The sequence below is a fragment of the Pocillopora damicornis genome, chromosome 8 (genome assembly GCF_964200805.1).
Source record: "Pocillopora damicornis chromosome 8, jaPocDami1.2, whole genome shotgun sequence".
NCBI lineage: Eukaryota > Metazoa > Cnidaria > Anthozoa > Scleractinia > Pocilloporidae > Pocillopora > Pocillopora damicornis.
The window spans coordinates 21,584,138-21,607,028 of NC_142677.1; the positions used below are offsets into that span (position 1 = coordinate 21,584,138).

The 22,891-nt window shown below is 39.8% G+C and overlaps 7 protein-coding genes across 11 annotated transcripts in view; 3 read left to right on the forward strand and 4 right to left on the reverse strand.

Annotated features, from left to right (window-relative positions):
- LOC113668627 (monocarboxylate transporter 10) overlaps nucleotides 1-3,211 on the reverse strand; it is a 37,241-nt gene extending 34,030 nt beyond the window's left edge. For all 3 annotated transcript variants that reach the window (XM_089213981.1, XM_089213982.1, XM_089213980.1), the window contains exon 1: nucleotides 3,033-3,211. The gene's annotated coding sequence lies outside the window, so the exon portion shown is untranslated. The remainder of the gene's footprint in view (nucleotides 1-3,032) is intronic.
- LOC113668626 (alkaline phosphatase, tissue-nonspecific isozyme) overlaps nucleotides 1-22,891 on the forward strand; it is a 39,536-nt gene that overhangs the window by 543 nt on the left and 16,102 nt on the right. The window contains exons 1-3 of one of the 2 annotated variants that reach the window (XM_089213978.1): nucleotides 18,411-18,668; nucleotides 20,470-20,799; nucleotides 21,686-21,931. In XM_089213978.1, coding sequence (XP_089070104.1) covers nucleotides 18,632-18,668; nucleotides 20,470-20,799; nucleotides 21,686-21,931 — 613 coding nt within the window. In that variant the 5' untranslated portion in view covers nucleotides 18,411-18,631. Of the gene's footprint in view, nucleotides 1-18,410; nucleotides 18,669-20,469; nucleotides 20,800-21,685; nucleotides 21,932-22,891 lie in introns of those variants that run through there. The other variant, XM_089213979.1, reaches the window with a different exon arrangement.
- Nucleotides 5,390-8,206, reverse strand: LOC149041806 (uncharacterized). 2 transcript variants are annotated; one of them, XM_089213985.1, is made up of 4 exons: nucleotides 7,150-8,206; nucleotides 6,814-6,923; nucleotides 6,194-6,363; nucleotides 5,390-5,917 (listed from the first exon to the last, which is right to left on the reverse strand). In XM_089213985.1, exons 1-4 carry the CDS (start codon nucleotides 7,975-7,977, stop codon nucleotides 5,733-5,735), a joined length of 1,293 nt encoding a protein of 430 aa, XP_089070111.1. In that variant the 5' UTR covers nucleotides 7,978-8,206; the 3' UTR covers nucleotides 5,390-5,732. The 2 variants fall into 2 exon arrangements, with proteins under 2 accessions (XP_089070111.1, XP_089070112.1); XM_089213986.1 differs by having other exon boundaries at nucleotides 5,727-5,917; nucleotides 6,178-6,363.
- Nucleotides 11,862-13,344, forward strand: LOC149041807 (uncharacterized). The gene is made up of 2 exons (XM_089213992.1): nucleotides 11,862-12,684; nucleotides 12,781-13,344. Exons 1-2 carry the CDS (start codon nucleotides 12,018-12,020, stop codon nucleotides 13,197-13,199), a joined length of 1,086 nt encoding a protein of 361 aa, XP_089070118.1. The 5' UTR covers nucleotides 11,862-12,017; the 3' UTR covers nucleotides 13,200-13,344.
- On the reverse strand, nucleotides 13,407-14,680 carry LOC149041808 (uncharacterized). The gene is made up of 2 exons (XM_089213990.1): nucleotides 14,558-14,680; nucleotides 13,407-14,192 (listed from the first exon to the last, which is right to left on the reverse strand). The coding sequence occupies exon 2, from the start codon at nucleotides 14,179-14,181 to the stop codon at nucleotides 13,531-13,533; it is 651 nt and encodes a 216-aa protein (XP_089070116.1). The 5' UTR covers nucleotides 14,182-14,192; nucleotides 14,558-14,680; the 3' UTR covers nucleotides 13,407-13,530.
- LOC149041809 (uncharacterized) lies at nucleotides 14,759-15,964 on the forward strand. Its single transcript, XM_089213987.1, has one exon. It carries the CDS (start codon nucleotides 14,897-14,899, stop codon nucleotides 15,962-15,964), a length of 1,068 nt encoding a protein of 355 aa, XP_089070113.1. The 5' UTR covers nucleotides 14,759-14,896.
- Nucleotides 16,007-18,217, reverse strand: LOC149041810 (uncharacterized). The gene is made up of 2 exons (XM_089213989.1): nucleotides 18,073-18,217; nucleotides 16,007-17,147 (listed from the first exon to the last, which is right to left on the reverse strand). Exons 1-2 carry the CDS (start codon nucleotides 18,087-18,089, stop codon nucleotides 16,400-16,402), a joined length of 765 nt encoding a protein of 254 aa, XP_089070115.1. The 5' UTR covers nucleotides 18,090-18,217; the 3' UTR covers nucleotides 16,007-16,399.

Below are 22,891 nucleotides of genomic sequence, written 5' to 3' on the forward strand. Positions count from 1 at the left end.
ATTAGTGGTGATAATTTTAGAATTATCCCACCCAATTGTATGGTTGGTTAGGCAGGTATGCTCCGATAAAGCTGAATTTTCCTTTTTGCAAAGAAAAACCGCTTTTTGGTGCTCTTTTAACCGTGTACCAAACTGGCGTTTGGTCTGTCCGATGTATTCGTTGTCACAGTCATTGCAAGGAATATAATAAATGGCGTCGGTTCGTTGTTCTTTTGTGACAGGATCCTTAGGTTTGGCGAAAATATGCCCCAAAGTCTGAAAAGGTTTTTGAGCAACTTAAACGTTGTGGCTATTCAAAATTCTCTTGATGGGTTCAGTAACACCCTGTATGTAAGGAATAACAGCGAAACCAGTCGCTGGTTCCCTTTCATCAAGAGCGTTACTATTTGTAACTGGTTTTTGGCAGTTACGGAGAAAAGTTTTTGTATAGCCATTTGCCTTTAGGACATTGGAAACATATTTCCTCTCCTCAGCCTTCGAATCGAGTGATGATGGTAGACAATCAGCCCTCCCAACTAAAGTTTTGGCTACAGACTTCTTATGGCAAATAGGATGGTGAGAATCGAAAGCGAGGTATTTGTCGGTGTGGGTAGGTTTACGGTAGACACTTGTCAGATAACAAGTAATACGCTGTGGAAGCGAGGTGAGGTATTTTTTTTTGAGAATTTGACGTATTTTTTTATTCCTGAGGGTGGTCGTAAATATGCCCATACAAACTCTTATAATTCCGCCATGACCGTTATTGCGTAAGATGATCATCTCACAGCTGGAGCTTGGGCCGCCTGTGCACTAATCGGCGTTACCACCAGCGCCTTTGTTTGGAGGCTTGGCACATTAACTCCGCCCACGCTCCTTTAAATCGTGACGATGGCGGTCTACTTCCTGACGCCTATTTACACCTCGTCAGAAAAAAGGCCGCTAATTAGTGATCATATAAAAGGACCTCTTGTTGCAGCGTTTAGATCACCCCTGATGAAGGCACTAGACAGGAGTGTCGAAACGTTGGGTCTATGAATTGTAACTTCTTCGGTTACATTCATTAAATCTGCAAACCAGTGTAGCTTCAAACTATGTCTGATTGTCCACCTGGTTGCCGTGTGAACTTTAATATATAGTATAAATTCTCTTTCTGCATTTTGCACCCAGTCTGCAGTCTGCATTTTGTACCTAGTCTGCATTTTGTTCCTGGTCTGCAGTCTACAGTTTACTGACCGGATTAGTATTGCTGTTTTTGTTCGAGCGAGACTCTAGTCCGGACCGAAATATTGGAGTTCGAAAAAAATAAAAGAAACTATCTTGGCCACTATGGTTGATGTGTGGACTGTATGTTGAAGAGCTCCTGAGGACAAGCACAATGACTGAGCAATGGTTACTTTAAACCAAGTGAAAACCAACGCAAATGCGCGGCTTACCAATAATGCTGCCTCCGATGCTATTTTGCGTGGTCACAGCGTGTGTTGAAATGAACCCACCAGGGTTCTCTGGGTGTGAACATTTCGGCTTCTCGATTCAAGTTGCATTTTTAGAAGTTCGGAAATGTGATTTGAGGTTATCATTTTTATTAAATCATAAAAAAAGTTTTATTTCTTTCCATCACTGTTATTCATGTCAAAAGACGAAGTCAAGGACATGAATAACAGCGATGGTAAAATAAGCTTAAAACGGCAGAAATCGCCAGAAACTACAACGGAAACACAGGATATGGGTAAGTTTATTGATTTTACGCGAAAAATGTTCCTATTTCGAAATATTTATCGTTGTAAATCGACCATATTTCGTTCCCCATACTATTTCTCATAACGTGTTCAAATTTTCAACGGTTCCTCTTGTAACTTAACACCGAGTCACACAACGCGTGACCCGTTCATGAATTAATCGTTGGCTTTTTCTCGAGACGTGAGCTTGGGCTGCCTGTGCACGCACGCACTGTTTGCAAATCCAAGTGAGATTTTAACCATGCGGTTTTGAGCAATGGTTCAAAGTTGCTCCATAAGATCGCTGTATCCATAGGCGGCCCAAGCTCACGTCTCGAGAAAAAGCCAACGATTAATTCATAAACGCGTCACGCGTTGTGTGACTCGGTGTTACGAGAGGAACCGTTGAAAATTTGAACACGTTATAAAGAATAGTATAGGGAACGAAATATGGTCGATTTACAACGATAAATATTTCGAAATATGAATATTTTACATGTAAAATCAATGAAACTTACTCACATCCTGTGTGTCCGTTGTAGTTTCTGGCGATTTAAGCTTGCTTTACCATCACTGTTATTCCTGTCATTGGCTTCTTCTCGAGACGTGAGCTTGGGCCGCCTGTGCTGTATCACGTATTCCGACTTTTTCAATCTCTGGTCTCTGCCAGTTGTCAAATTGTCACAATAGATGTATCTCTTATTTCTATGCTATTGTTGGAGAACCAAATCGATCTAACAATAAGTCATTGAATGTCAGCATAAGGTCCTGTATCAGTGGAAATTCGATCGATTTAGTTTTTGAACTGGAATGTTTTTCGAGCTTTTCAGGTTAACTGATAAAGGCGAAGCAATTCTCTTTCCAATTTGTGGTTTTTCCGGTTTTGAGCAAGAAAAGTCGAAAAAAAGAAGAAAACAAAAAGGCATTTCTTATCTTTAAACCTAATTTGCGTCTAGTGCAAAACATGAAGCGTTATCGCCATTTTCGGCGACATTAGGAGTAAAAATCTGGTGGTAAAAAATATCGCCATGAGTTACGAACTCCATCACCGAATAGTGCGAACCATTACACAGACTGGATTCCTTTCACAAGAACACTTAACGCCACTTTCTTCTAAACAGACAAATTACCCGTAACAGTAATGAGTACGCTTAAGTTTAGTTTCAATTCTCTGGCAGCCAATACACAAGAGGTTCCTCACATCGCTTATACTTTGCGCTTTTCTCCATTACAGAGAAGCCTGCTGTAATTTTAAACTGTACCCACAATATATTTGTTTTTACAAATCATCCTACGCTTAAAAGCGTAATGCGGATAAGGCCGAGATGAATGACTTACCAAGTTGATTCTCTCAGCTTCGAAAGACTCTGCTCTTTTCTGCTGTCCCGGCATCTTAAATCATTCCAGTAATATTAGTTTACTCCGCTTTTCCCCTTCTCACAAAGGATGACATCATATTCGATTATAGAGCACCTTGCTGCGGGGTCTTGATCGGGATGAACTACGGTCTCATTGATCGATCGTGTCGCTCTCAATCTCGGGTACAGGGTCATTTTGGCTCCTTGACAGCGGTATGGTCGCCAAATAATGACCTTTGGGAGAATAGATTAAGTACCTTCCCCCGATAGAGTTTCATTTAAAATAAAAATATTTACCAATATGAAGAGAGTTGCATTCTGTTTTAAATGCTAAATTAACCCTTCAATTCCCATGAGTTACCAAGACAGAATTTCTCCTTACAATATTAGTACAATATCAAGCAGACAAGTGATGAGCCCCCCCCCCCCCCCGAAAAAAATTCGCAGCGTGCATTCTACGGAGGCGCTATATTTCTGTCATCAGTGTAGAGAATTACATCAACGTTTGCGGTCGGTAGGTGTATGGTGGCCGAGAACTGCCAATAGAAAAATCCGCATTTTTGAAAGAAAATTGTTTTCCTTTTTATTTTGATTTACATTTTTTTTTATTTTTCAATTTATTTTTTTTATTTTTAAAATAGAGTGAAAGTAAAATCAATTGAAATAAAAATAAAATAAAATAAAACCAAAGTAAAATAAAATAAAACCAAAGTAAAATAAAATGAAATTATTCGACCCAGCCGAGAGCTGCCACTACCAGCATGCATTGCGTGCGTTACTGTCACACGCTCGAGTTCATCATGGCCGATGCATGGAAGAGGCTCAATGAAAAAGTTAAAGCAAAGCGTACCAAAAAAAACCAGCCCAAGGACCATCGAAGGAAAGATGAACTGACAGTTCAACGTTTGTCAGCAGAAGTTTCTGGAAAGGCCCAAAAGTATACAAGGATTGGGCCAAGAGAGTTTGTTCCCTTCGACGAAACGGAGGAATTGACCATTGGTAATATCAAGAGCGCTTGTGAGAGGCATTTTCTACAAAAAATCGGAAAGAATCTCGTATGTGATATCTTAGCAGGAGAACAGCAACATCCAAACATCCAGAATTTGTTGCGACAACGTGGGTGATAAAGCACTATCGGTAAAGTTTCCGCACAGCCCCATACTATTGTAAAACAAATCTGTTTTCCCAACGGAAATGTATTGTTTTTGTCATTGTTTTCTCTGTTCAAGAACTGAATGCATAATGTAGGATGGGGCTGTGCGGAAATTTTACCGCACTATCTACCAAGTGCTTTAAAGTGCATCTCGGATACCGGTCAAACTATCGAGCAACACAACCGCAAGGTTGTTCAGATGCATCTCCTAGCTAAGAATTTTGCTTCGCAACTTGAGGCAGAAATCAAGGAGGAAAGCGAGGTTTTTGGAACTGCATTTAGATATAGAAAGATCTTTCATGGAGAAACAGACGAGGGGGAGTATGTTACAGTCGAAGAATTTATCCCTGGCCAGTTTAAGAAGTACGTAAACAACACTGGCCAAACCTGTGTCGATCCTACAGATGAGATGGCCCAGAAGGCAGAGTGTTTGACACACTTCACGTATGAGAGATCAAAGAAAAAACTTATGCTAGTTGACATCCAGGGAAGTGGATATGACTTACTTGACCCAGAAATTGCTTCTACAGATTTACTGGACGAGGGTGACAAGCAATACCTGTATTGTACTGGAAATCTTTCCAAAGTAGCAATTTCAACATTTGTGAAAGAGCACACTTGTAGTTTGTTCTGTAACTTGCTTGGCCTACCAGCAATAGAAAATTAAGGGGCAACTCAAGCTGCTATAAAATTGTGAACATTGAGACATTGTTGACAAAACTTGATACACTGTTTACAAAATAGCTAGTTCACATAAAATCCCATGGTTACATATGATAATTTACGGGGCAGTCATAATTTGTTTCCAGGGGTGGGCTGCAGGATTGTGATATTAACCAACCTTGTTGTTGCTGAATTCACCCTCAAGCAGATATGTTTTCATGTACCCCAATTTCGGACACCAAAAAACCTGCTCTTGTTAATGTTTCTCCTCAACCCACCATGTGAGGATTGATGGTTAAAATTTGTATTATTTGTATTAGTAGGGTGCATAGTTTTTCTTGTTTCTGCTGCCCTTTCGATGTTACTGTTATTGCCATCAGTGTTATTGTTCGTTCCAGTTTATTTCCACAAAGGTTATGGATATCATGTTCAGATACATTATCATTCGAATTAAAGATAGTTGTGGGTCCCTTAATCTGCAATATTATTATGCATTAAAAATAATTAAATAACTACAGTGGTGATAATTACACTGTTTATTTCTTTTTTTCTATTAGTGCCAGCATTGATTGTTAATATGTTGTTCCTGTTCACTTCAATTACACGTAATAAAGTTTTGACTTTTCTACTGTATTGCATGTTACACCCCTTTTGATGCAATTACCTTGGGCGGTTCGCACATACAGTGTTCAGAAATGTTCAGTTTAATTCAATGATTAAAGTACAGTTCATTGGCAGATGAATTTGTTGTTTATGGCTGCACAAAGTTCATAGTAACAAAATGGAGGATGTGGGAGAAAACATGCTGCTTTCACTATAAAAATAGAGTCAAGGGCATAACACCATGGATAAACAGTGGAGTTATTACAAAGAAAAATTTCTCTTTAGGAAAAGAAATGCTTCCTTGCAATCAGCAGGTTTCAAATGGTCAGTGTCAATGATTCGTTCACTCTCTGCTCTGAACTCAGGGGCGAGAAAGTCATCATCAACAGTAAGGATGCCTGACTGGACAGCAGCTTCTTTTAGTTGATCATCAGTTACTTGAAGACCTGCACATTGCCAATAGAAAACAATGTTAGCATTCATCATCTAGTGTGACTGGCAGTGTCAGCACCACATTAGGTTTTTATAGATGTGCGACTTTCAGGCCCAAAGATTTTAGCAACAAATAATTTCCTTCTGGGCAATAAAATAATGCCTTGAAATTTCTACAAATAAATTATCATTGGTTGATTGTTGAAGCATTATAACTATGCCATAGTTCACTTTGAATAAAACAGAAATATCCCAAAACCAGTTTTGACAAAACCTTATAATTTTTTTACCGCATTCTTCAAGCCCATATTTCTGAGGAAGACTGTAAATATGGTTTGGGACCCCATCTGGTAAAACTGTGTCCTTCTGGGCTCTGATCCTGTGGGAATTCCACACCATCTCCTTGAATGTATCTAGCTCTCTCTGAACCACAGGAACCATAATAAAAGAAAGAAGCTTCCTATGTAGGAAAACAAAATAAGCAAAGGTAACAAACACCTTGGTGTATAGGTAGTTTCAATTACAATATATAAGCCAGCAAGTTTTTTTTTTTTTTTTTTTTTTTTTGGGGGGGGGGGTTCCCTAACAAAAATTTTTCCTGGGCCCCCTCAACCATATCTATTTGACTCGAGTATATATAAGCTTTAGGGGGAGGGGATGTGTTATTGCATTCACACAGAAATTAATTAATTTGCTATAAAAAATGTATGTATATTAACTTTAGGCAAAATAATGTTTATGTTGATTGAGCTTTCAATCACCCACGTGCCATGCCCTAGCAAAACTGCAACATATTCTAAAACAATAACTCAATGTCACTTTTGGAGTTTAAAAACAAACCTTGAAATGAATAGCCTGTGTATGTGTGCGTGTGGGTGGAGGTGGAGGGGGGAGACTTGCCCATTCTCACCTGTCAATATCATCATGTGGTTCATAATGCCCTTGATCTTTAAGCCATCTTAACTGACTTTTGAAAAATTTTTCCATTCTTTCGTGTAATTCTTTCCACCATCTTTCGATCTAGAGGAAAACGTTTTTTTAAATGACATTTTGTGAAATGTGCATTTGCCGGAAATCAGATGATAGGGTGGATTAAAATATTACTTGTTACTGAGGGAATGATGAAATAACAAACAACAATAATACTTTTCCTGGCACTCAAATAAAGTCACCGAAAGACTCGTTGACTAATTTGGCACACTCACATAATATAGTTAGACAGCACTTGAGAGATGAGCTTACTTACTTGGTTTGAAGTTGATGGACCATACAAAATTGTGTCTGCAGGATCCACAACGTCAGTGTGATGTCTACGAAGAAAGGCATGAATTGTGGCCATGGTGCCTGTTTCTGTACCTTTGTCGATTCTGATCATCGCAGGAATTACCTTGGTCTCCATTATATGCTCCAAGTACCAACGACCAATCAATTGCGGGTCACAGTTCTTATTCCAAACTCGCAACCATAGCAGCTTTCTGCTGGCTGTATCTAAGCAGCCATAAATAGCAATCGGAAATGTGGAATTTTGGAAACCCATTAATTTATCATGACCGTCCAGGGAGTGGACCCAGTTTGGTCCTTTCGAAGAGAAGTTTCCTTTCTTTCGCCTTGCCTTCTTAGCTCCAACGCCTCCGCGAGCAGCAAGTCCATCGGGGTCAAGATCAGACATCACATCGTAAACTTGATCTCGCGTAACTAACAAGTCATATTTTTGTCTTATTTTCTTGTGCATGCTTCTATATCCCAATAGCTTTCCTGGTCCTTCCAATTCCTTTTTAACAGCCTCTTTAACATCTTCAACCGAAACAGTGTCATCCCTGTAATAAACTTCGAAATGGCGTAAACGTCTGTCGAGTGTTCGGATACTCCAGGCGTATTGAGGAAAGTCTCTCCGTAAAAAATCGATCGCTTCTTCGCGTTTGAGGCCTTGTTTGACATACTTCTGCAGTGCACCTTTAAGGAGATCGTCTTCTTTCCACGATGAAACCCTGCTATCCGCCATTTTCGAGAACAGCCCGGGAGAACAGTCCCTATATTCCCGCCATTTTGGATCTTTACGATGCACGCAATGCATGCTGGTAGTGGCAGCTCTCGGCTGGGTCGAATAATTTCATTTTATTTTACTTTGGTTTTATTTTATTTTACTTTGGTTTTATTTTATTTTATTTTTATTTCAATTGATTTTACTTTCACTCTATTTTAAAAATAAAAAAATAAATTGAAAAATAAAAAAAAATGTAAATCAAAATAAAAAAGAAAACAATTTTCTTTCAAAAATGCGGATTTTTCTATTGGCAGTTCTCGGCCACCATATAGGTGTCTATGCGGTTACTTAAACGTGTTGATTATAAGTTAAAGGTTCACCTAATAGTTAATACTGCATCTATGCTCGAATTTCAATTACGAAAACATAAGAAATCTGGCACTGAAATCACTTGGCGCGATCTTATCATGGAGGTTGAAGTCTTCGATCGATCGGCTGATCTTTCTATAGTTACGGGCTCCAATTTCGACCCCAAAAAGTCCTGGTATGTGCTAACGAAAAGTTAATGTGAAATCAGGCCGAAAGCTTTTGCAAAGAACGAATTGTTTCGTCGATTCCGCGATGACTACAATACGTTCTCTCCCGCCAGCAGGTCTCAAGCGCGCCAACAAAGGCTGTTCGTTCAATGCCAGGTAACCAAACAACATGCATTTTATATCTTCAAGTGGTCTCTGTGCCGGACTAATTAGACAGGGAGAAATCCAGCAGATGGATTCGCGAGGTCTCAAAACATAATCTTGTTGTTGATGCGGTAAATCAAATCGCCCTCGACCGTACACTTTAGGCGGGAAATGCCTCCAGTCGAAATATCACGGGAAATTGCAATGATGTCAGTCAAGAATAGCCGAGCTTGACAAAGACATTCGGGAACTATTAAAGGATAAAAATTATATAAGTTCATGGTGGATGCCTCAACTTTCAGTCAAAAGGAAGAGTCCAGACAAAGAGCGGTATCCTGATATAAATTATTGTGAATTCAATTTTTCGTGCCCTCTTGGGTAGTGTTTACCTGAGGATTACCTTTAATCTCTTGCATACCCTCTTGGGTAGTGTATACCTGAGATTTATTTTAATCTCTTGCATACCCTCTTGGGTAGTGTATACCTGAGATTTATTTTAATCTCTTGCATACCCTCTTGGGTAGTGTATACCTGAGGGTTATTCTTAATCTCTCCTATACCCTCTTGGGTAGTGTATACCTGAGGGTTATTCTTAATCTCTCCTATACCCTCTTGGGTAGCGTATACCTAAGGGTTATTCTTAATCTCTCCTATACCCTCTTGGGTAGCGTATACCTAAGGGTTATTCTTAATCTCTCCTATACCCTCTTGGGTAGTGTATACCTGAGGGTTATTTTTAACCTTTTCTTATCCCTCCTAACTCGGCAGTCGCGTGAGACGATATTCATACGTGTGAATTTGTTCCCAATGACCTAAAATGCAATAACGATATTTTAGACCAGCTTCTCCCCTGTTACAGTCGATTTTGACAAGACTGATGTCTTCGGAAAAGCTAAAGATACCGTTCCAAACTGAAACCTTCGCACATAAAAGGTCATTATATATATAAGAATAATTGCATTGCGCCGAAGCTTGAAGACCGAACGAGGAGACCATCAGTTGAAAGCGATGTGTATTCTCTGGATTATCTAATCAACACAGTTTCTGGACTTTAAAAGTTAAAAACCATGACCTGTATAAAGAAGGGTTTGTCGGAGTTAACCTTACGTGGGCCGAGATCTTCGATCATGGAGGTGAAATCAGCTTTACCTGTGCCGCTTTTTAGGCTATTTTTGAGTTTCTTCGTTTTACGTGTTTTAAATTGTTCCTGTTATATGTTTCTGTGACATTTGGTCAGGAATATTCGTGGACCTTGTGTTAACGATTTACTGTTGTCTTCTTTAACACATGTATTTTCTCTTCAGAGAAAATAAGGTTAGCGTACCGCCCTTTAAGTTTTTTCGAATTAGACCCGTTAAGTTTGTATGAGACATTTCTCTGGACTCTTGTTTCTGGAAAATGAGTGAACAAAGTAGAGTTGCATCTTGAAAATGATTAGAATTGTAATCATCGGAAGTTGCGGTTTTTTCCATTTCATTCGAGGGGAGCATAATTACATTTTTTGAAGCGATTATCGGATGTCCTGGAATGTTTAGCGAACACCTCATGCCACCAAGAGGCGTCGAACCTTGGCTTAAATTACTTATGCAAATTAGCTGGCTGCACGTTCAATGTGCAGCCAGCTAATTTGCATAAACTTTATTTCCGACGCAAAGCCGGTTATTTAAAGAAAAATATTAATCAAGAGATTGTAAGTTGATCTAATACCAAATTCTCCAACCTAACATCACAAGAACTTATGGCAGACAGTAATGAGAATTACTAATGATATCTTGGGAGTTAAAGGGTTTAAAAAGGATGAAGTATATAAGCTACGAGGTTGCATCGCAGACAAGCATCCCAGCTGCAATAGCAGACTATCGTGTAGATGGTGGACGACGGATTTTGTGACGGAACATTCTACATTTCGTGATTACGTTCTGTCACAAAATCGTCTATTGTCTCTGTTTTAGTACATGCCAACCGATTTCCTATTGATTGGTTTGCAATTTTCCTGTCAAGTTTAGCCGATACGCCCTTCGTCGGAGCCCAGTACAGGAGATTAATCGCGAAAAAAGGAAATTCCCCACACGATTTATCGTGGGAAATTATCAAGAAAAACATGGGTCGCGGGAAGCAATTAAGGAGGTGTGCGTGACAGTCTTTAGATCAGTTCCACTTGCCGGCAATTTGGATTTCGAGGTTTAAGTGTCTTGAGCCCGTTGATGGTCGCTGATCAGTAGCAGCAGCGATACGAGCCCTTCTCTGTTTCGGAGAGATTTTTACGCCATTCGTCGTCGAATTTATTAAATGTCTGGCTCTTTCAAGTATGCTTCTTCTAGGGTTTGAAAGAAGGATTGTTCTTCTTTTATACTTCCCTATTAAAAGTCTGGTTAGATACCTAGAAATTATGGGGAAGTTCACCATGTGCAACTGAAATCAAATTCTTGTGCTATTGAAAGTCACGAACATGGATGTTTTGCCGCCAAAAACATCTTTGGAGTCATAATGGTAACACGTTATAATTGGCTCTTCACACTTCGGCAGACTGAAGAATTCAGTTCGAAAATACGTTTTTGCGAATAACTGGCGCGTGTTTAAATATTTTACAAAATTAGTTCATGAAAACTATTTTTAAAACGGTGAAGTTAAACTCGACTTGGAAAAAGTGTAAAAAAAAATATTGGCCTTAAGGGTCGATCGTATGTACGACCGTACCGTATGTATGACCTTAAATGGTGTTCAGGACGGCAACGCCAAGGAAGACTTTGATTAAAAAAATTAATTTCTGCCTTAAATTAGAATGCCTGCATTTGTTTACTGTCTCATAAGGCGCTATACCTCAACTTCAGCATTACGTATAAAAGAAGCGTTGAGTTCCAAATGGAAATTAAAATAATTTGCCATCGCGGTTTCGGTTCGCAGACGACGCAGATTGTGGTGATTTCACGTTGTTAGGGAGCTTAAGCAAACCACGACGACGACGGCAACGAGAACGTCATCCAACAAAAGGTTTAATGAGCAGAACAATGGCTATGCACGTGCGTTATAAATCTTTGTACATTTCTTTGCCATCCTCTCCAAAACAACAACGTGAAATGACCAAATTCTGCGTCCTGTACGGAACGTGGACGACGACGGCTAATATTTCGTATTTCCATTTGGAATTACACGCCGCCATTGCACATTTAGCTCGAGCACGATTTTAGAGCCATTAACGAACCGAACAGATCTAGACAACTGTGAATTTCGCTCATAAAATATAAATTCATTTTTTACTTGGCGTCGTACCCAGCGTCGTCGTCGTGGTTGCTTAAGCTCCCTATTAGAGAGTTTAAGATACCTGGACGGCTGACCTCGAGGACGTTAACATTGAGCGCGAGGGACTGGGTCGATGACGACTACCTTGGCGGGAAACTTTTCACGTTAAGGAGCAGATTTCAAGCTGAGGACGACAACGTTTTGTTCATCATGGCATCTTTTAGAAAGACTCGTGAAATGATTGTTATTGCTTACGCGGAAGGGCTATTGACGGATGAAGAGTTTATGTTTCTTTATGAGACAAATCAACCAGTTAATTTAGAGTTGCCTTACTACGAGTATGAGGAATTTAACTTTGACGAAAACATCAGTGAAGCCGAATGTAAAGCGGAGTTTAGGTTTGAAAGAGGAGATATCGAACGTCTCGCTGATGTTCTTCAATTACCGCCCACCTTTACGTGTCCACAAGGCAGTGTTTGCGACCGAATAGAGGGCCTTTGCATACTTCTTCGTCGCCTCGCATATCCATGTCGTTACAGTGACATGGTGAGCAGATTTGCAAAACCAGTTCCTGTTTTGTGTATGGTATCGAACATAGTGCTCAACTATATCTTCGATCTGCATCATCACAGAATCACAACCTGGAATAATTCCATCTTGAATCCATTTGCTATCCAACAGTACTCTGATGCTGTGTCTGACAAGGGTGCTGCCCTTAACAACTGTTTTGGGTTTGTGGATGGAACTGTCCGCCCGATTTGCAGGCCATGGGAACACCAACGGCTTGTTTATAACGGGCACAAGAGGGTACATGCCCTTAAATTTCAGGCTGTTGCTCTTCCTAATGGGCTTATTGGACATTTGTTCGGTCCTGTAGGTAAGTCTAGTTATTCCTACAGTCTCTTTTGTTTTTGGTTTTAAGTCACCAGTTTTGGCTTAGAAAAATTTATCAGTTGAACAATTGGTTTTTCAGAGGGAAAGAAGCATGATGCTGCCATGCTGGCCGACTCTAATTTTCTCACCGCTTTGGAGCACAATGCTGTATCCCCAACTGGCCAACAGATGTGCATATACGGAGACCTCGCCTATCCTTTAAGGGTAAATCTCATGGCACCGTTCAGAGGGGCCGCCCTGACATGTACAGCGCAAATGGAAGCCTTCAATGATTCTATGTCGAATGTGCGTACGTCAGTCGAGTGGTTGTTTGGAGACATTGTGGAGTATTTCAAGTTTATGGACTTTAAAAAAAACCTTAAAATAGGTCTAAGCTCGATCGGAAAATTGTATGTCGTGTGTGCCCTGTTAAGAAATGCGTTAACTTGCCTTTACGGAAATTCAACTTCAAGTTTTTTCGAGCTGGATCCTCCCACACTGGAGGAATACTTCTCTTGAACAATTTTAAGTCATCTTTCCACAAACTGCTGACCAAAAATTGAGCTCTGAAATCAGTTAAAGGTAGTTAAACAACGTTTCGATAATTCATCGATTTTTTGCGAAGATAAAGGAATCAAACACTTTAGTAACAGTCAAATATTATTCAAGCACAATCTTAATAGAATAAACAAAGCTGCCGAGATAACAAGATAAAGGCTGTAATTACACTCACTGTTAAAGTAGAAAGGCTCAGTAGTCCGACCTCAGTGTTTACCAATTTTAATAGATAAACACAAATTAACATAGCTGTACCGAGCTACTTTGAAAGACAATTACAGCCATTGTAAAGTCACTTGTTCACCAGTTTCGACAGTAGCTCCATCATGTTTTGTTGTTGCTGCTGCATCAATTGCATCATCTCCCTTTGCTGCTCAAACGATCGCGCTGTCTCCTTTTCTTTAAGCTCTAACTCTCTCTTCCTGATTTCAAGCTCTAACTGAGAATTTTCTCTGAGAAAGTCAATGGAATCATTGCCTCCTCTTCTCTTTTTCTTCTTAGGTTCCATGGGAGCTTCATCTCCGGCAATTCTTGATTTGGTCTGACCATAGCTCTCCATCGCTTTTTTTCGAATTTCTTGTGCTTTGTGCTTGTTTTCTTCTTCTTTGGCTTGCTTGGATTCTTTCTCTTCAACCGGGAAAGATTCTTCGAGAGAGCAAATCTCTTCTAGGGCTTGTTCGAGCTCCGAAGTGGGTTCCACGTCAATCCCCGACGAATTTTCCTCCTCTCGAATTTTACGCTTAAACTTTTCCTTGATCAATTTGAATCGCTCTCTTACAGATCGCTTGTTTACACGGAATTTGGCGGTCTCACAGGTATTAAGGTGATTCGAGATTTCTTCCCAAATTTTGCCTCTTTCGACCGTTCTTTCTTTGAATTTGTATGGCTGACAGACGAGTATTTCCCGGCAGAGAAGGAGATCGTGCTCTTCCTTCCATTCCATGCTCGCTAATCCTGTAAATAAAGAGAAGGCAGATAAAACAATTTCTCTGATATCTCGCTCCTAACTGACCAAGGGAAAAGCATTTGGACCGTGTAGATTAAAGTTTAATACAAGATAAGACATCTTTCATTCAGAGGATAAGCGGGTTCAAGTGCTAGGGACTTTTTTTAGTAAAGCAAGAAAATTTAACGCACGTGTGCAGTCGAAATGCTCCACCGTGGCTGTGCACAGTGCACATCACTTTTACAATTTTAACCAGCTTGTCAGTGGTTTTATTGCCCAAAACAAAAAAGTGACAAACAATGTTCACCTAATGAAGTTCGAAAATCTAAAAACATGCGGAAGTTTATGGGGAAATAATAGTAACAGTACTCACGTTGACTGGTGGACGGCAAAACACCACTTCTCACGTCCTCGACACAAACAGGACTGCAATTCGCGTGGATCAGGCATGCGCATTGTGGTCTACACGCGAAATTTACTTCCGGTCAGCCGTCCTCGAGGTCAGCCGTCCAGGTATCTTAAACTCTCTATTAGGGACCTTACGATCCGACAACGGCGACGGCGACGGCAACGTGAGAAGTCTGGGTCGAGCGGGGCCACGTCGTGTTGGCGTTCCCGCCAAAATTGAGATTACGAATTTTACGAGCGAGAACGTTGACGACGGTCATTGATGTTTATCGTGTTTAAGTCAACGAAAGTTTTTTAGAAAGCCATGCCAAAGTTCCGTGACACTATTCTCCTGGCTCATGCTTCCCGTTTGATTAACGCTGAAGAATTCGTGCTTCTCTACGATTTACACAAGCCTAAAAATCCGGATTTACCGTACACTAACTACGAGTGTTTCGATCTCGACAAGATGACCGATGATGAATGTAAAACTGAGTTTAGATTTTACAAGAATGACATTTACAACTTGGCAGAGGTGTTTACTTTACCGGATCGGATCGTTTGCTACAATGGTGTAAATGTCGACATGGTTGAGGCATTGTGCATTTTTCTTAAAAGATTTGCCTATCCCTGTAGATACGCAGACATGATACCCAGATTTGGAAGGCCAGAACCACAATTGTGTATGATCTCAAATGCTGTTATGAACAAGATGTATCAAACATGGAACCGACTTCTCAATGATTTGAACCAGGATTGGTTAAGACCCGATCATTTAGAGGAGTTTGCCGTTGCAGTTCACAACAGGGGAGCTGCTCTTGACAACTGTTGGGGGTTTGTTGACGGTACTGTGAGGCCCATATGCCGACCAGGACAAAACCAAAAGTGCTTATACAATGGTCACAAAAAAGTCCATGCTATAAAGTTTCAATCTATCGCAGCACCCAGTGGCCTTGTTGCCAACCTGTTTGGGCCTGTCGAGGGAAAGAGACATGACAGTGGGATGTTAGCTAGATCTGGAGTGTTAAACCAATTGCAACGATTTTCAGTGGACACAAATGGGAACCCCCAGTGTATTTATGGAGATCCGGCATATCCTCTTCGACTACATCTGCAAGGACCTTTTCGAGGGGCTGGACTAACTCCCATACAGTCTGCATGGAATGAATCTATGAGTGAGGTCAGAGTTTCTGTTGAATGGATTTTTGGTGATATAATAAATTATTTTAAATTTCTGGATTTCAAAAAAAACTTGAAAATAAGTTTAAGTGCTGTTGGCAAAATGTATGTGACATGTGCCCTTCTTCACAATGCTCGTGTTTGTTGTTACGGATCCACCACATCAGACTACTTTGATGTTTCTCCCCCAGAAATTGGGGATTATTTTCACTAAGTCTGCCAAACAGGTTTTACAAAAGTTACATAACACTTTTCCTTTCGAAAATTGAACTGCTTTTTAATAAAAAAAATTATGCAATCGAGAAAGGCTAACATATTGGAATTAAAGTGAAATAAATGCCACCAAAACAAACTATTAAATGAGAACAAATAATGGTGAGCATGTTTACAGAGAGTAATGCAATTCTATAGTTGGATAAGCCCTATTGCCTTGATAAAGGCTCAGCCCCAGTTTTGATACTGGCATAACATCAATTCGGCGACTTTCAAAGGTTGGAAAAATTAAGCAACATTTCCTTTACAACTATATATGTAAACAAGTAGTTATTATTATAAATCTTTAATTTTTAACTTCCTTGAAAATGTTCAAGTTAATAAAAATGTGAACTCTTTGTGCATTTAAATGACCTCTTGCAGAGATTGACCAGCATCACTTCCCAGCAAACTTTTTCATTAGTTCCATAAGTGCAAGGGTTTGTTGTTGGTGCTGTTGCATCATGTTTGCATTCATTTGCATAAACTGCTGCATTTGCTGCTGCTGAAGCTGCTGGGTATCTCTAGTTTGCTTGTTCATCATATCCAATTGCTGTTGTCTTCCTTCCTGCTCCTTTGCTTGCAGTGCTAACTCTTGCCTTTTTATCTCCAATTCATCACGTTTTAAAGTAGCTTCTACTTCTGCCCTATCCTTCAGGTAAGCCAGAGTGCTTGCACCACTAGCTCTGCCCTTTTTCGGTCTTGCTCCTTGCTGTTCATCGGCATTCCTTTTGGCACTATCTTTAAAAGTTTCCAATGATCTCTTCCGCATTTCCTCTGCTTTCTTTGCTTCTTCTTCCTGCTTTTGTTTTGTTTGATCTGTGATTTTGTCAGACTCATCAAAGAGTTCAATGGTTTCATCTAACAGTTGATCTAGTTCCTTGTCCTCTTCAGGGGCAATACCTGAGGCTCTGTCTTCTTCCCTGACTTTTTTCCTTCTTCTCTTTTCCATTGTTGAATAGTGGTCACGAACAGACCGTTGAGTAACACGGAATTGGGGATAAGGAATAGCATTTAAGGATACTGCCAGCTTTTCCCAATCATCTCCTCTCTCACTAGTTCCTTTCTTGTGCAGCCATGGCTGCAAAAGCATCAATTCCCTCAACATAAGCAATTCGTGTTCTTCATTCCATTTCATTGATTGACTGAAAGTGCAGTGCAACAAAAATTACTTCATGAGGAAGAAGTATCAGTATATCAGCAAAATTTGCTAACAATAAAATTATCATTGTATCTGAGATTTACTAGCACTTGGTCCTAATCATGATCAAAGTTTTTAAAACAAATAACATAACTTGCTTTGGGTGGTATTAACTAGATCATCATAATATTAGATAATATCTTTGTTTTCTTTAGTCCTCCAATAAATTAGCTGAACTTGTTGACAGATAAAGAAATGATCATGAGAATACATGATGGCTATCCTTTGCCTTCCAAATGAGGGAAACATACAATTAAGGTTGGAAGGACGCTTTCAAATGAAGACAGTCATGAATTACTAAAAAAATGTGTAGCATTTGGAGCAAAATATTGGGCAATCAATAAAGTTTGGATTTTGTAAAATAATTCTTATTTAATTAGGAAACAGTGGAAATTATGTGAACGTCTCTGTTTTGTATTTGTTTTTGATTCAGTTATAAATAAAGCAATATTTGCGGTATCGGAATTCGTCGATATAACTGTTCAACCCAGCCAGTGAGTTCCTTGTAAAATAAGGTTAATCTACGATTATAAATGAAAATTAGCTCAATGAAAGTATTTATACACTTTGCATCGGTCGAATCTAGTACCGCTGCCGACAAAATCTCTCTACTATTTCCTAGTAAACCCAAAATAAAATTAAGCTTAATTGTTCTCTTTTTTTGATCGAGAAAAAAGTTGGAAAGTAAGTGATAAGGAAGCTCAGTGATAGCGAGTGAAGTACAATCACAAACAAATACAAAGCAAAATAAGTCAAATCTCTCTCCATTCAGTTTGTGGTCGTATACTAAAGACTCCACGCTCTGTTCGTTTCGGATATTTCAAACAAACTAGTATTCTTTAAATTTAGTCGCAAAGTCTCGTTTTTACCTTGATTCCTTTGCCATAGTTGGGTTTTAATTTCCACGTTTTCGCACAACGTCAAACAAGGCTTCTAAACGTCCGCGCGTGAAGGGACACCGCCGTCTCAGAAATCTACTCATGCGCAGTACGTAACCGGAAGTAAAAAAGTCTCACGTCGCCGTCGCCGTTGTCGGATCGTAAGGTCCCTATTGTCTTGCATACGACGGCTAAGAAATGTACAAAGTTTTGAAACGCACGTGCTGAGCTATTGTTCTGATAATTAGATCTTTTGTTTTTCCATGTCCTCGTTGCCGTCGCCGTCGTGGTTTGCTTAAGGTCCCTAATGCCATTTCCGGTACGGCTAAGCGGATCGAACATTAACAAAGCTTATTGTGCGACTTTGGGCTACCTGCGGTCAGCGCCTGCAATCCATTTTCCGGCGTCGCCGACCCGGGCGGATGAAATATTTAACTTATTACTCGTCTTATTCCCTTTGTTGATTAAAAAGGGGGCGTTGAATGGTACCTCATGCACTTTTATACTGTGCCAAGTGCTCAACCAAGTATTGTTACAGCTTAAAAAGAATATGCTGCGTTTACATTTGATACTTTGCTTCATACTGGGTAAGTTTCAGTTTGAAAATTACTCTTAACATCACAATTCAATCATAGTAGGCCGTAGATTTGCGTCACTCAAGTACGGCGTCAATAGCTTAACGTTTTAATTCACGTTATGCGCTGCAAACAGTCACACCCATTTAGTCTTTCTAAAACTATGAAAATTCTTGAAAACTGCATTCGGAAGTTATTGCAGTCGATAATGAAAACCAGTATATTTCCATGGCTGGAAGAGAAATGTAAGACCTAAATTTTCACAATGGAAGACGCAGGTTCCTGCCATATGTAATCGTTGACAACCATGTGGTTGTATCTTAACGACGTTTGCACAGCGGTACGCCTTGCATGTAAAGAAAGTTATAAGCTTAGAGATTTTTACACTGAAGATTTCTATGCGGCGCCCGGTAAGCAGATCCCATTCTGTGATGTTTGATTTGATTAATTTATGCTCTTTGCTGGTCTCGCGTGTTCGTACCCACTCACATAAACAAATAAAAAGCTACAGTGTTCATCACAACATCACTATGTTATAAACTAAAAGCAACCGCCATTAAAAGAGAAGGCAATTGTTCTAAAAGACGTGAAAGTAGCACCTTTTTGACACGTACGCTCTGTCGTGCATGTGATCATAGTAATTCATAAACAAATTAAAAGACTTGGTGTTCTAATTTCTGATGTTTCCGGCCACCGATAAACTGATCGTGTCGAATAGCGCAAGTACCAATCACGGATTCCGACAATCGCTTCACGGGACTGTCTGACAGCTACATGACGTAATGTGAAGTAGCTGTAAATGTGATTTCTTGCTCAGACTTTACCTTATTAACCAATGATTCAATTGGACAAATAAGTTAATACGGAAAATAAATTAACGTTTGAAAAACAACCAAGACCTAAATGCAGTCAATTCTGTATTAAGCGGTCACCCATAGGAATGTTGACCGCTTAATACGGGTTCAACAAAATAGGGGTGTAATAAAAAACATTATAAAAAACGCCATTTTATGCCTTAGTAGACCATTAATGTACAAAAACGCGCTCAAACATATTACTTATATTGATTTCGGGAGAGAAATATGGATTAAATTTTACCTGAAAGATTTTTCTTAGTTTGATTTGAATTCCGATTTAAGTGATCGTTCAGTACAGTTGGTAAACAATAGAAACAGGTCGTTGGGTTTCACTCGAAGGTGACCGCGACTAAAAAACTACAGTGATGAGAAGGGGAAACAAATTCGGGACTTTGGCTACCCCTTAGCACAGGGTGCCGCTTTATACAGGTTCGACTGTACACTGTATATTGAGAAGCCAAAATATCACAAACTGAAATTAAATAATAGAAGAACAGCAAATCCCATATTCGATTATTTAACTAAGAATACGGCCGAAATTTTGCACACTACTCTTATTTTTCCTCGCCCTTACGGGACTCGAAAAAGTATCTCAACGCGCAAAATACCCGTCCGTATTCCTGACAGATGAAACAATCGAATAAGGAGTATATATAGATGTGCATCTTCTTCGTAAGACTATTTTAACAAGGTTAGAGGATTTTATGTAGACTACGAGAAGTCCCTGCATTTGGCGAAATCCGTAGCGCAAGTCAAAAAAATTCAGCGACGAAAGAAAAACATTGATTTTAGCACGCCAAACCCTCTTTACTCCTAGGGTTCCACGCGGCGTGCTTGCATTAAACTTTTTTTTTGGCTGTTTTTATCTTTTTACTCGGGAGACGGACTTCGCTGTAAGGGTAAGATCGCTCGTAGTCTAGATTGCATGAGGTAACTAAGTATCCTTGACTCCTTAGTCGTCGTTGGCAACAGTCCAAAAAATCAAGACAACAACAAGTGGTACAAAGATGGCATGAAGCTAATCCAAGACAACTTAAGAGTTAAACCAAGCACGAACACTGCTAAGAACGCCATCCTCTTCATGGGAGATGGAATGGGTATTACGACTGTTACCTCCTCACGTATCTTAGACGGACAGCTGAAGGGGAAAACTGGTGAAGAGAATGTGTTGAGCTGGGAGGAGTTTCCCTGGACAGCTCTGGTCAAGACTTATGCTGTCGATCAACAGGGTCCAGATTCTGCAAGCTCTGCCACGGCGTTTCTGTCTGGAGTGAAAACAGACCAGGGTAAGTAAAAAAGATATCGACTGATTATAAATAAAGCGCATTTTGACTGAGAGTCGTAAAACCAAAAGAAAATTGATCGCAACGTCCAACTAGAAGAAATGAAAACATTGCAAGTAGGCAGTGAGGACAAAAAGTAAAAACAAACAAACTGTTTCAAGTGCGGGAGAACGCATATGATTAAGTGGCAGGATTTGTTTTAGTTTTTAATCTGGTTGACTGAGAGGATGGCATGATTTTCTGGAGCAATTGCAGAGCCAAGTAAAGCAAAACTGAAAGCGATCCCAGATTACTTTCGAAAATCAATTCAACATTGCTTTAGTACTTTACCTTTTGAAAGTTATGGTTAGCGGACTGAGAGTATTGCCAATCCACTTGGATGGAATATTAGAGCATTGCAGGTCACCCTTAGCACTTAGCACGTTCCCCGAAAATTTTATCCTTCTAATACTGGGTAACCGATGCTTGCTGGGGTGGTTGGTTTATTTTGTATCCCTAGTTTAGGAGAAATCACTCAGCACAAAATCTTGCGATGGGTGGAATAGATAAGAAGCGTTTTTGAAGGAAAAACTCTATGGAAATAAGGGCGACGGACCAGGATAAACGAGAAGTAGAACTTCGATTAACTCCGCTTCCAAGCCTGTAGCAGTTTTGCCACTCGTTTAGCGGCTCCGCCGCCCAATGTTTCATAGCTACGCAATTTTTATACATGTTGATACCGGGCGGTGATACGCACGGTAATTGTGTATCCAGACACACGGCACAATAGACAATCCAGGACTACGCGCAATCCCATGCCGAAATCGGAAACCGTACCTCCTCTCTCAGAGGGAAGTGGGCAGTGCGCCATTTATAGACATGAGTATAACTAATTCTATGCACTTTTCAGGTGTTGTTGGAATGGATGAAAACGTCGAATGGGGTCGATGCGCATCTGCAAAAAAAGAACGTGAAGTGATTTCGATTTTGTCACTCGCAGAGTTAGCTGGAATGTCAACTGGTCTGGTCACGACCACGCGGATTACACACGCGAGTCCCGCGAGTGCTTACGCGCACTCTGTGGACCGTCGCTGGGAAAGTGACGCGGATAAAAAGGCAAAAGCTTATGACGATGCTACGTCGTGCAAAGATATTGGTAAAATTTAACGTTATTCATCACGAAGAAAAGTTTCCTCGACAGTTTAAGAGCCATTTTCCGAGAAAATCGAAAATCGCAAGACACTCGTAAAAAAATTGAATTTTTTTCTTTTACCAAAACATCCCTTTTAGTGACCTAATTCAAGAAAAAATAGTTTTGGGTTCAAGCAATTCATTGTACGGGAGAAATAACAAATAGTTTGAAAAATCGTTTTATTGCTGTCTTTTCGCGCTTAAAAACAACAGAATCCGACCGCAACTTCGAGAAAACGGTGAACACATAAGAAACAATCCCTAACATCGAAACTTCAGCCGAGTATTATTTCGTTCTTAATCTTTAAAATCCTAAAAGAAAATTTGAAGAAAGAAGTTTTTAACATTTACAATCGACAAGTTTAAAAAGGTCGTATTTGTGTCTCTTGAAATGTTAGAAAATGAAAGCGAACTTTAACCGTTGTAAAAGCCCTCTGGTATATGCCGCTTCCTAGTAAAACCCATATAGAATAAAGCCTTGGCTATTGAAGTAAATTACAGGAACGTTTTAGCTCTGGAAATTAAATACAGCCCTGACACTGGAGTAAGCAATTTGAGAATTTAAGTTAATAAACTTTATGCAAATTAGACGGCCCGCTGAATGAATTCATACTAAATGCAAAGTTTAGTGTATAAGGACTACTTACTGTTGCTTGTAATATGTTTTTACAGTGAAAATGTTATTTCTAGCTTTCAGCTGTGTTGGTAAGAGCCGTAAATAACTTTTTATATGACGACTGAAAAACGTTTGTTTAGCTACTTTGCTACCAGCGAAATCATTGAGATCGCAACTTCGAACTGAAGCTGTCATCGCTTGACGAAACTCCGTTACCACAATTTTAAAATAGTATAGTAAAATATATATTTGTATTGGTCTGGACACATGCATATGCTGAGCGGCTGTGAAAGACATTCATCACAGTTT